The sequence below is a fragment of the Dendropsophus ebraccatus genome, chromosome 5 (genome assembly GCF_027789765.1).
Source record: "Dendropsophus ebraccatus isolate aDenEbr1 chromosome 5, aDenEbr1.pat, whole genome shotgun sequence".
NCBI lineage: Eukaryota > Metazoa > Chordata > Amphibia > Anura > Hylidae > Dendropsophus > Dendropsophus ebraccatus.
In genome coordinates, this window is record NC_091458.1 from 131,457,362 (window position 1) to 131,469,767 (window position 12,406).

General features: G+C 40.1%; 1 protein-coding gene across 1 annotated transcript; it reads right to left on the bottom strand.

Annotated features, from left to right (window-relative positions):
• Positions 1 to 418: 418 nt before the first annotated feature.
• Positions 419 to 5,598, bottom strand: LOC138793822 (gap junction beta-5 protein-like). Its single transcript, XM_069972522.1, has 2 exons — positions 5,439 to 5,598; positions 419 to 2,474 (listed from the first exon to the last, which is right to left on the bottom strand). The coding sequence occupies exon 2, from the start codon at positions 2,310 to 2,312 to the stop codon at positions 1,524 to 1,526; it is 789 nt and encodes a 262-aa protein (XP_069828623.1). The 5' UTR covers positions 2,313 to 2,474; positions 5,439 to 5,598; the 3' UTR covers positions 419 to 1,523.
• Positions 5,599 to 12,406: the final 6,808 nt, after the last annotated feature.

The following is a 12,406-nucleotide window of genomic DNA, read 5'->3' on the forward strand; positions in this document are numbered from 1 at the left end:
CAGTTGGCCAATATATAACTTAGTTATCTTAAACATACAGTACATTGCTAGTCTAAATTCCAACTTGATAAAATGTTTTCTCCTCTGTTATGCCACGTATGTGAAAGATTTATGCAGTGCAGTAGAGAGTGTGCTTTAGGCTATGTTCCCACCCAGCATTTCTGCTCAGTATTTTTCAACCAAAACCAGGAGTGGATTGAAAACACAAAAAGGCTATGTTCACACACTGTTGAAATTTAGTGGATGGCCATCATGAGTAACAGCTGTTATTTTAAAACAACGGCCATTGTTTTGAAATAACGGCAATTATTTTCTGGTATATGGCGGCCATCCACTAATTTTCAACAGTGTGTGAACATAGCCTTTCTGTGTTTTCAATCCACTCCTGGTATTGGTTGCAAAATTCTTAACAAAATACTGACCAATTACTGAGCAAAAATACTGTGTGGGAACATAGCCTTAAAATGAATGAATCATGAAAAAATTCCATTGTTTATATCAGGTTTTTGCTTCCTTCTACTTTATTTTGTGTGGCTAAAGAACTAAAATCCTGACATACTCCCCTAGTCACGGCAATATTCACAACTGACATCTCTCTTTGCTGCAGCTCACTTTTTAGTTTTGCAGGGTAGATTGAGACTGAGGGTAGAAATAAAAGGATTTTATCTGATATGAAAAATATGGCAAAATATGTTTTGCACAGCCTGTACCCAGGTGTACGGGGTATTGCACCTCAGTTCTATTCTGGCCAATGTATGTTAATTGCAATACCAGACACAACCCAGACACCCGCAGAAAACGGCGGACATGTTTTCTTAATGCCACTGCTGGTGACCTACGGTGCCATGAAAAAAGTACAATTTTTTTTCCAAATTTTGTCACATTACACTTATAGACTTAGGCTATGTTCACATAACGTATGCTTTGAATAAATCAAGCAATTTGCAACAATGATTTATGCAAAACATATGTTGTATATTGAATTCCCACCAGAATGCCATATTGGAGGGTATAGTCACCCCTCGCTGTCACATTCACCTAGAAAACTCCCCCCCCAACTGAATTCTATAATTCATATTATACTTTGGTGTTTAAAAGTTTAAAAAACCTTTGTGCAATGCTGTACCCTTTCAAGTTTATGAGTGCAACCTTTAGACATAAAATAGACGGTGAAATTAAACACAAGAACCAATAGTGTTATAAAATGTCACAGGTTGGCAAGTCTCCAAGCTAGGCCTCTTAGCCGTCTATGTTTCCCAGGAGTGTACTTTGTAATGTGTATGCCACATGCAATGTAGACAAGATCGAACAGGAACGGTAAAGTAGTACCATTATATATTCACCTGCCCTTGAGCATTACATAGAAAGCCTGTCTGACTGACTCACCCATTCATATTTGAACACTTTCAAACCTGTCAATTACAATGGGAGTCATTTTAACAAAGTTGAGAATCAATGGTATATTCCATTGTAGAGTTTATTCAGTCACTATTTGGAGTTGTGGCCTTCAGACAGTCATCGTCTCATTTCAATTTTGTTTCAGGAGGTGTTACGTGAACACGAGGCAGTAAGTCTATCTCTTCATTCACCTTGTTGTTTACATGGAACATCTCTTGTTTTTGGAGATATGCAAGAACATTATCGGACTGATTTTGTTGGGTCAGCTTCTCACGACATCTTTTAGCGATCAGATATCCTATTTCACAAAGGTTGAGTAGGATGCAAACGACGGTGGTCACAACCATGAACAAGGTAAAAATATTTTTTTCGGTGGGTCTCGATATGAAGCAGTCTACAATATTTGGACATGGAGGTAATGTACACTTGACAATATTGGGTAGAGCGTAATCCTTGTAAATGTGATGAAAGATGTAGAGGAACACTGAATCTACTGAAGCTTTTACTATAAGACTAATGAGGTAGGTCCACCATAAACCTCCTCTCTTCTTTCCCGTGTCTATATAAAGTCTTCCACTATCCTCTCCCTGTTTTTGTTTATGTTTTCTTTCTCGATCTTCCCTGTATGCCACATGCATGAGAACGAGTAGAGATGGGCAAGTAACCAAAATGAGCTGGAGGGCCCAAAGCCTGATATGGGATACTGGAAAGTAGTAATCGTAACACACATTAGTGCACCCTGGCTGTTTTGTATTACAGTCAAATTCTCCTTGTTCATCTGCCCATACTCTTTCAGCTGCCACCACATACACTAGTAGCCGAAAGACAAAGACGACTGACATCCAAATGCGTCCGAATGCAGTAGAGAAATGACTTGCTCCACTGAGAAGACCCTGGAAGACTCCCCAGTTCATGGTTTATTAGAAAAGTTTCAACTTGAACTTAGCTGCTGTAGCCCACTTGTCCTTCCACCAATTCAGAATCTTTGATTCTTCACTATTAATTCCATTATGTAATTATATGTAGCACATACATATTTGGACCTCAAAATATTGTGACATGGCCGTGTCCCTTATCTGTAACGAAAAAGGAAAAATGTTTTAATTTCTTTACAGTACACTTACTAAGGACTATGAAACAGAATTAACATATACACTCTTCAAAGTCTTAGATAGAACTACACATGGTGCACATTGATTAAAAATGGGCCCCTGGCGCACTTCATGGAAAAGGCGCTGATTTTTATTCGAAGCATGTGCCAGCCATAAGCCCCGCTGACCTGATGGGCGGGCATTGGAGGCATGGCATGCACCTATTTCATCATGGGTAAACCACGGCACAAATCTTCACCTGCTGCAGAGCAGGTGTACATTTCTATGCAAGTTCTGCAACAGGCGCAGGTAATTGGTAGCGGGTTTATATTTAAGGCCATGTTCGCGGGGATGTGGCCATTCTTGAGTTCCTCCCACCATTTGTGGCGACCACAGATTTTCCAGTCAGTTTCCAAAATTTTTCAGCACCCGCCCTATAAGACGACACCCACCGTACAGGACGACTATTGAGAAGATTTTACTGGGCGAAAAAGTAGTAGTACACAGCAAAATACTGTATATTCTACAGAATACAAGTGGCACCTTGGATTACAAGCATAATTCGTTCCGGAAGCATGCTTGTAATCCAAGTCACTCTTAAACCAAAGCAGATTTTCCCATAAGGAATCATTGAAATGCAGACAAATGGTTCCACACCCCAAAAATAATGATTTTTACAAAATTCTGAATAACAGGTAAACAAATTAAACAAATATTTAGAAAACAGCTATATATGTGATATTTTAAGTTACTGTACAATCAGCATGTGGTGATGTGGTGTATAATGTATAGTAAGTGCATAAGAATGAAAGAACAGCAGAAGTTTGTAGATACAGGATGGAGCTGCAGATCCCCATGATGTAGGAGCCTAGTACAAGAGGCTAAAATAGAGAAGCAGGGCTGCTGTCAGAGGACTGTGTGGTCACATGACCACAATGGGGAAGGTGTGTGTGTTCAGCATGGACCAGGAAGTGAGAATCACAGAGCTGTGCAGGAGGACAGTGACAGAAACTTCTGTGTACAGCAGTGTGAATGGCTGAGTGTAAGTGCAGGCAGATTATAACAGCAGTGGGTATAGCTGAGTGTAAGTGCAGGCACATTATAGCAGCAGTGTGTATAGCTGAGTGTAAGTGCAGGCACATTTTAGCAGGAATGGAGAGGATGGGAAACACAAGGGCTGACAGGCACTGCAGGGAGTATGAAGGAATAAGCTGGGCATATGTGGGCAAAGTATAGCAGCGCTCTCTGTCCAGGGAGAGAGGAGTTACAGCTATGGCGAGATTACGTCCACAGTCCTGTCCTCTGATGCAAGCCCTGGCCTGAAGTGGACCTGCTATTATTTGGAAGGTGAGGGAGACTTCCTGGGTCAGAGTACAGAGCTGTAGACCCCGCTGTGCAGACCATGCCCCTCCCCAACTTTCTCTCCCACCCAGTACTGGGAGCTCTTAAACCAAAGCAATGCTGAATGCTCTCAATCCAAGTTACTCTTAAACCAAGGTACCACTGTACTTTGATCCCTGACGTTACAATATGAATTGGTTCTAGGGAGAGCATGGTTATGTTAAAACTATGGTATCTTGAGACTAAGACTATAGAAAAAGTAATTGGTTCTAAAGCAACCAAAATGTCACCCAATGTCACCAAAATTATCAAATAACAAATACAAATAACGTCCTTGCATATAAAAGAAATGGCTGTTGAAAGCTGTAAATCACTCGAGGACAGGAGCTTCCTAACCCTGTACGGTACATACGGTACTAGAAAAATAAAGGTGAGCCACCCTAACAGCAAGTCCTGACAAAGGTAAAGAACAAAACATGCAGTACTGCACTGTACGGTATGGTGGTTCGACTAGAGCTAATCCCTATGTATTTTACAGGGGTAATACAAGAGTTTTACCAGTGAAATGTACTGCAGGTTTTGTCTGTGGCAGTGTATGCTAAGAACAATGGTCCAGGAAAGAGCATTATATGTTGAAAATATTGTAACCTGGGGCCATTGTAACTTTAGAGGCCACTGTGTCTTCATAACAATGCTGTACCATATCCAACAAATAAGGCCATACAGTGACCCAATAAACGCAACCCCGGCCACTGTGACTTACAAGGCAAAAGCTTTGCAATGTTTATCCCATCCACTTACTAGTAACGCCTTGCAAGTGGCCCAGGAAGTGTTGTTAAGTAGACAGAATGAAGTTTGCTGGACTTTTGTAGCCCAGGGAAATGGCCCCTGGGATTTCAAGAATAGTTTGCATTTCGGCTAGTAGCATGATATTCTTACGCTGGAGGGGCTAGTTATGAATGCAAAAGTATGCATGGATTCAGGGTTAAAAGCCCTAAACAGCTATGGCCTTAGTTTATACACCAGAACCCTGAAGTTCACTCATGACCATATGTTTATATAGCCTATTAGTGTTTATATAGCCTGTAAGTACTTATATAACAGTATCAGGTATACTTTCCATTTGGTACTATATTATGCTTACCCTGGAGCTCATATAACTATACTCAACATTAAAATAACATAATGCTGGGGGGGGGGGGGTCACCTGTCACTTTCCTCTATGTCAATAAAGATGACATACAGTGTTTACGATACTCAATAAAAAAAAAGAAAAAACATACTATAAAAACTTCAGATACAAAAATGACCGATTATGGAATTATTTTGCCAAGCTAACACCGTGATTGGTCAGATTAATCTGTCTTGTATACATTTAATTACTAAAGGATTATATTAACATAGTTTAGGAGTAATTATACTTTACTCACTCTTAAATACTGATTTTCCGATAAACATTATATATATAGTGGAACGTCAAACTCATTATATCATTACATTGTTGATTTCCAGCATGTTTCATGCACATAACTAATATAACATTCCTTAGACCTTTGATACTGACAATTGTAGATCGTTTAACAAAGTAAAGCCCCGCTCGGTGCTTACCTTTACAGTCTTCCAGATGGTTCCCATGAGAATCAACGTGCTGTATAATGTTCCCTTATTATACTTACATGAAGAAAATAATGTTTTTTTTAAAGACTTTCTTCCATTGTAAACCGAAGACTCAAAAGTTCTAGGGAGTGTGATTTTTTTTTTTCTAAATCAAACAAGCACAAAAGAAACCGGATCTTTCAGTTTTACAGCCAATCTGAGCGAAGTGGGCAGGTAAAGGTGTGTTCTGCAATTCCTTAAGGAACTGGAGTGATTGCATTAACCCTTTAATGACAGACTTAAAAGATATGTAGTGAAGATGTACAGAATAATTCTGTGGTCTGCAACCTCTACTACAGAGTAGTATACGGTGATTTTCTTTTTATTACATGTTGGTGCATACAGAAGTAGGGCTGCATAGAAATCAAATAGAATTCTAATACAGTCATGTGCATGAGCTCTTACAATTTCATTTTAAAGGAGTTATCTTTTACATTCAAAACAACTGGTTTAAGAAAGTTATGTAGAGTTGTAATTTACTTCTATATAAAAATCTCAAGTCTTCTCATACTTATCAGCTGTTGTATGCCCTGCAGGAAGTGGTGTATTCTTTCCAGTTTCACACAGTGCTCTCTGCTGCCACCTCTGTCAGAGACAAGAACTGTCCATAGCAGGAGCAACCTCTCCTGCTCTGAATAGTTCCTGTCCTGGACAGAGGTGGCAGCAGAGAGCACTGAGTCAGAGTGAAAAAATAACGACATTTCCTGCAGGACATACAGTAGCAAATAAGTATGGTAAGACTTGAGATTTTTAAACAGAAGTATATCACAACTATATATACTGTAACTTTCTAAAACCAGTAGATAATTTGTCCGTAATGCATTCCTAGGCTATCTTCACACAACGTATGAGACTGGCCGTTCCGTGACGTGGTCTCTGAAAAGATCATCCCGGCCGGTACGGCAGAACCCTCATCAGAACTCTCCACTGGACACTATGGAATGAGTGGCCCGAGCCACTCGCTCCACAGGTGTTTTCAATGAATAGCAGCCGCAGAAAACTGACATAACAGTTGTTTGCAGCGCCACTAGGGATCCCGACCGGAGTGTATACCATGAGCGTATACACCTGGTGTAAACTACCCACAGCAACCAATCACAGCTCCTCTTATATTTTACCAGAGCTGAAAGCTGAGCTGTGATTGGTTGCTGTGGGCAGTTTACACCAGGTGTATATTTACACCCTTTCATAAATCTCCCCCCATGTGTATACACTCCGGCCAGGATTCCATAGGCGGCAACGGCACGTATATTTTAGTATTAATCAGGGCCATAGTTATACGAAAATATACGTTGTGTGAACATAGCCATAATCTGATAGTAAAAGTGGGAATGGTTTAAAATGATTACTCATCCATATTCTTTACTGATTTGTCTATGTAACCAATGTTTCTTCAGTAAAAATTATAGATCCGCAAAAATTACGGATGCTCCTATAGACTTTGATGAGACAGCCTTGAGCCCTATCAATGGGCGGATTTGCAATTATGGATAAAACTATGAGATGTGTAAATGTAGCCGTAGTCCAACATAATATTCAGGATCTAATAAATGGATCTTGTTACATTTACACAACTTTTGTCAGATTGTATTTATGAATTTAGTGGCTTCATTTGTTCCAGAAAGCACATGTAGCATGAATGTGTAGGTAAAGACTAAAGCATCTAGGTTGGTGTCGAATTTACTTCAATAACAGGGCTGGCTTCAATAAAACACACCTACGTACTGTACATTTCATCAGACATGTAAATTCATGTCCTTCCACAAGACAAAGTGTTCTTAGGCAATGTCATCATACAGAAAATATTTGCCACCCCTTAAAACTGATCAATGTTTTCCTGGACTAAATAATTCTCTCCCCTTATCTGGTTAATATACGAGTCACATAGGTGTGCTAGTACTGTAGTTAGAAAGGGATCTCCCTAATTTCAAAGGCTACCTCTCATTCTGTGGAGGTGAGATACAAGTTCACACTGTTGGGAACTCCGTAGTCTGCTGCTAACGTGAGCGGTATACAGAATTGCAGTATGTCCCATATTATTTTTCAGATAGTTACTTCTAAGAAACTATTCTGAGTTCTTTCAATACTGTAAATAATACTATGGCAAAAGAAAAACAAAGCAATTTGGATATCATATATCATATATTACAGGTGCAAAAAGCAGCAAACAAAAAAAATGGCGTTGTTAAAAGAGAAGTTCTGTGATTACTAAAATGTAGCAGCTTGCAGAGACAGGGGGGCAATTGATTGCAAGTAGGAACTTACCTCTCCCTGTGCCCACGTTGAGTGGTGGGACCGGATTTAAGGCCCCCGCCGGGTTTCGGAATCTCTGATGCTGACACGCCATGACCCGGCTGACCTGGCCGCTCCAGTCACTGATTGGTTGAGTGGAGAGTCCATGAGCTGGGACAGGCATTTTCGGGTGGAGGTCCAGAGGACGGCCTTCAGGTGGGTATCCCAAGGATGGACCTGCCACTCACCGCAGGCACAGGGAGAGGTAAGTTCCTACTTGTTTTTTTTTTAACAATTCTTTATTAAAATTATCTTTCATCTCATCAAATATAAAGCAATATTTACAATTTCTAGTACAAAAACATACTGTCCCATCAACAATTTCCAAAGAAATACATGTAGTATTCATATGGGCCTTTTCTAACTTTTGTATGCATAAAAAAAGGAAAGAACTGTCATTGTTAAGAAAAAAGAGATTATAAGGGCCACATCTGGCGAAAGAAAAGAAAGATTAGTTTTCCCATAAACCTTATTCAGTATAGTTAGACCTTAATTTTTGAAACATACAGTATATTTAAATAATAGAAACCTAATAAAAAGATAAAAATTAGAAATGCAAGAAAAAGAAGAGAAAAAAAAACACACAAAAAAGAAAAATAAGGGGAAAAAAAGGAGAGGAAAAGAGAAAAGAGAGAAGTTAGTAGAGGTCAGTAGTGTAGTGGACATTAATATTTCCCTTAATGGGCAGATATTATCTTTATCCAATCTCATTTCTAGATCTATAGATTTCCCAAGGGGCCCGGATCATTTATTGCCTAGGATAAGTATGTGTTATTAAACTAAGTAAGGACTTCTCCTTTAAAAAAAAACAATATATTGCATGTACTTAAAGGGAATCTGTCAGCTCCTTTTCGGCTTCTGAGGTGCTGACATTGTGAGGAAGGTGTGTGTGTGTTAGTGTGTGTATTACCTTTCTTTTTCTGGTAGCTGCTGTACTTTTTCCATAATCTGTTCTATAACTTGCGGCACAAGTGCCAAAGAGGAGTCTTGGTGCCGCACTTCGTCGCGCCTCAAACTCCCTTTTACTCCCAGCTTCACCTGAATATTCATTGGTGGCTGGCGGCGGCCTTCCTGGCAACGTCATCTGGCTGCAAAGGCTCCGCGCACACTTGTCAGTTTGCGCATGCTCCCTGGATCTGTGCGGCGCGCATGCTCCTGACGAACAATTCGCTCATGCGCCGTAGAGCATCAGAGCAATGCAGGCGCACTGTGCGCATCAACTGAGGGCGTAGGCTCCAGCCCTCAGTGCGACTGAGCCTCTACGGCGCATGTGCGAATTGTTCGTCGGGAGCCAGGGCTCATGTGCGAACTGACAAGTGTGCGCGGGGCCTTTGCCGTCAGATTAAGTCGCCAGGAAGGCTGCAACCAGCCTCCAATGAATATTCAGGTGAAGCTGGGAGGAGGTAGTTGGAGGTGGGACGAAGGGCTGCATGAACACGGCACAAAGACTCCTCTTTGGCACTTGTGCCGCAAGTTACAGAACAGATTATGGAAAAAGTACAGCAGCTACCAGAAAAAGAAAGGTAATTCACACACTAACACACACACACCTTCCTCACAATGTCAGCACCTCAGAAGCCAAAAAGGAGCTGACAGATTCCCTTTAACAAGATTTATGTAAAAAAGTATATCAATAAGGCACGGGCTACAGGGAACATGACACTGAATTTCAATGTTGCTCTAATGAAACTGCAACTAATTTTATTAAATGTGTTCAGAAATCTAGCAGGTTTGGATTTCTGTTGACTGTAGTCATCAGAATAAACATAACTTTATTGTCAGATCATAAAGGAGGGACAGTACAAGAGTCCAAACCTTAAGGCTATATTCCCAATATGGAATTGTGCCATCATTGCCGTAGGGCAGGGGGTGGTAAAAACATAGTAATCAAGTGATACTTACCCATCCCCGTGTCCCTGCAGCTTCCGCCATCCTGTGTTGTCATTATCTGGCAGGAACTACCCACTCAGTCAGTGACTGCAGAGGTGTCCCATATCAGTCACTGATTGGCTGAGCGGGCATTTATGAGCCGGGTTGTGATGTCACAGACCAGGGGGGAACAGTGAGTGCTGGGGCACAGGGACAAGTAAGTATCTCTAGATTGTTATGTTCCCACCACCCCCTGCGTACCATGATTTTTTATATTTACCCGGAGTTCCCCTTTATTTGTAGTAATTAATAATTTCATTGCAGTAATTAATCATTGCAATGACTGTAATAAAACTGCGATTTTAATGAAATTGTGGCAAAAATATCACAATTTTAACAGGATAAAATGCCAAAATAGCATCAAAATCGTGGCAAAAAAGCATTATTAACAAAAAGTAAACACCATGGGGCAGTTTTTTAACGCCAGCCTTACAAATGTCCCCGCAGCTCCAGAGCTCAGAGGATTTATTTAGAGTCACATTGCCTCTACAAAAATCCTGTGCGCACTGAGCCCGTCCGTGCGCACAAAGTGAAACCAACGCCAGCAGAAAATGAGCAATGAAAAAAAAGAAATCGACTGTAATTTTTATTGAAAATAAAACAATATGTGAACAGATGAAAAAAAAGCAACGTATGTATTTTGCAAAACCACATGGTAAATATTAAGCATGTTTATTATTTGGACAGTTGTAATCAAATATGGCCCTTTTTCTATACGGTGTGTGCACTGCCAGCCAATATCCTATTGACTTCAAAGAAGCGCATTATTATATTGAAAATACAGATGCATTTTACCTTTATTTTACAGTGTGAACATAGTCTTAGACTGGAAGTGCCTATTAATATTTCATATCCACAATTACAAAAAGGTAATAAAAATAGTTTTTTTTTTTTAAATTATACTTCTAAAAAGCATAGCAAACATTTAACCCTTTATGGCCCATGATGTAACTGTACATCATGGCAGGGGTTCAGAGAGAGAGGTCATGCCGTGACCGAGCTCTGAACTGTGCTGCTTCTGGGTGCTATCAGAAGGCAGGGACAGCTGCTATTTGCCAGCAGGTGCTGATTGCTGTGTCAGTTAATTAATCTTTTAAATGCGGTTAAAAGTGCATCCCTGATGGTCTAGTGGCGGGACCCCCCATCCCATGTGCCATGCGAGAGGGCAAACCTTCCTACTTGCTGGGCCTCAACAACGCTGATCCCAGCTCGGTAATGGTTTACTATGGGCTTCAGCAGCCCATAGTAATCAAGCACTGATTGCAGAGATCAATGCAGTAAATATGCACTGCATTGATCCCTTTGAGCAATCAGTGTATTGCTCATAGAAGTCCCCTAGGGGGACAACACATTACTGTAAAAAAAAGTTTTCATTAATAAAAAAATCCCATAAGTTTAAATCACTTCCCTTTCCCATTTTATAAATAAACATAAATAAATAAAACAATAAACATATTTGCTATCGCCACATGGGGAATTACCCGAACTATTAAATTATGGCATTCCTGATCAAAACCGGAAAAATAATAAAAAGTGATCAAAAAGTCACATACTGTATACGCAGGCATGGTACCGATAGGAAGTACAGGTCATGGAGCAAAAATTACGTCTCAAATAGCCCAGTAGACCAAAAAATAACAGTGTTATAAGGATGGTAATAGAGCAATTTTAAACATTTTTTTTAACGGTTTTCTTTTTTTTTTTTTTTTTTAAAAGCAATAAAATAAAATAAAAGTTATACATAAGTTATATATAAAAATTGCATATCCTTGTAAATGTACTGACTTGAGGAACAGAGATAACATGTTAGTTTGCTTTCAATATTACCGCACAAATAATTTATTGTCCGGTTTTGCACTATAGTTTATGGAAAAATTAGGCCCGTCATTACAAAGTGCAATTGGTGTCGCAAAAAATAAGAGCTCATTTTGGTCTGTAAGTGAAAAAAATGCAAGCGCCTTTTAAAGAGGGAAAAGCAAAATTGGCCTGGTCATCAAAGGGTTAAGAAACATAAGGAACTTTTATTGTTTATATGTGTCATAATAAACATATCTGTTCACTCAAATGATGCATTGTACTTGTACTACTGCACTGCATATGGCAGTGAATTTGTTGTGAATACTGATGTAACATTAAGTGATCATAATACTAACCTTTAATGAGAAGCTATTAGAGATGAGGGAACCTGGAGCATGCTCGAGTCCATCCGAACCCGAACTTTCGGCATTTGATTAGCGGTGGCTGCTGAACTTGGATAAAGCCCTAAGGCTAAGTGGAAAACATGGATATAGTCATTGGCTGTATCCATGTTTTCCAGACAACCTTAGAGCTTTATCCAAGTTCAGCAGCCCCAGCTAATCAAATACCGATCGTTCGGGTTCGGATGGACTCGAACCCGAACCCGGTTGGCTCATCTCTAGAAGCCATTAAGTCATTTAGAGAGATTTATTAAAGCAAATGTACCACCAGTACATTGCTTTTTTGTTTTGTACATGAATAGACCGGTGCTGGCTCGGAGATACGCATGAATAGATGCGCAGGAAACAGGCCACAGTTCAAAAAAAGGACCCCAGCATCGGCATCTCCGCAATGGATCAGTCGTACATTTATTTTTAAAGGGAACCAATCAGCCCAATTGGGCTGATATGGTTCCCTGGAGCACTGTATACAGCTCCTGAGCGGCCCGCAACACGTACCGG

Coding starts and splice junctions, on each gene's coding strand:
- LOC138793822 (XM_069972522.1), bottom strand. CDS start 2,312: ATGAACTGGGGAGTCTTCCAGGGTCTTCTCAGTGGAGCAAGTCATTTC.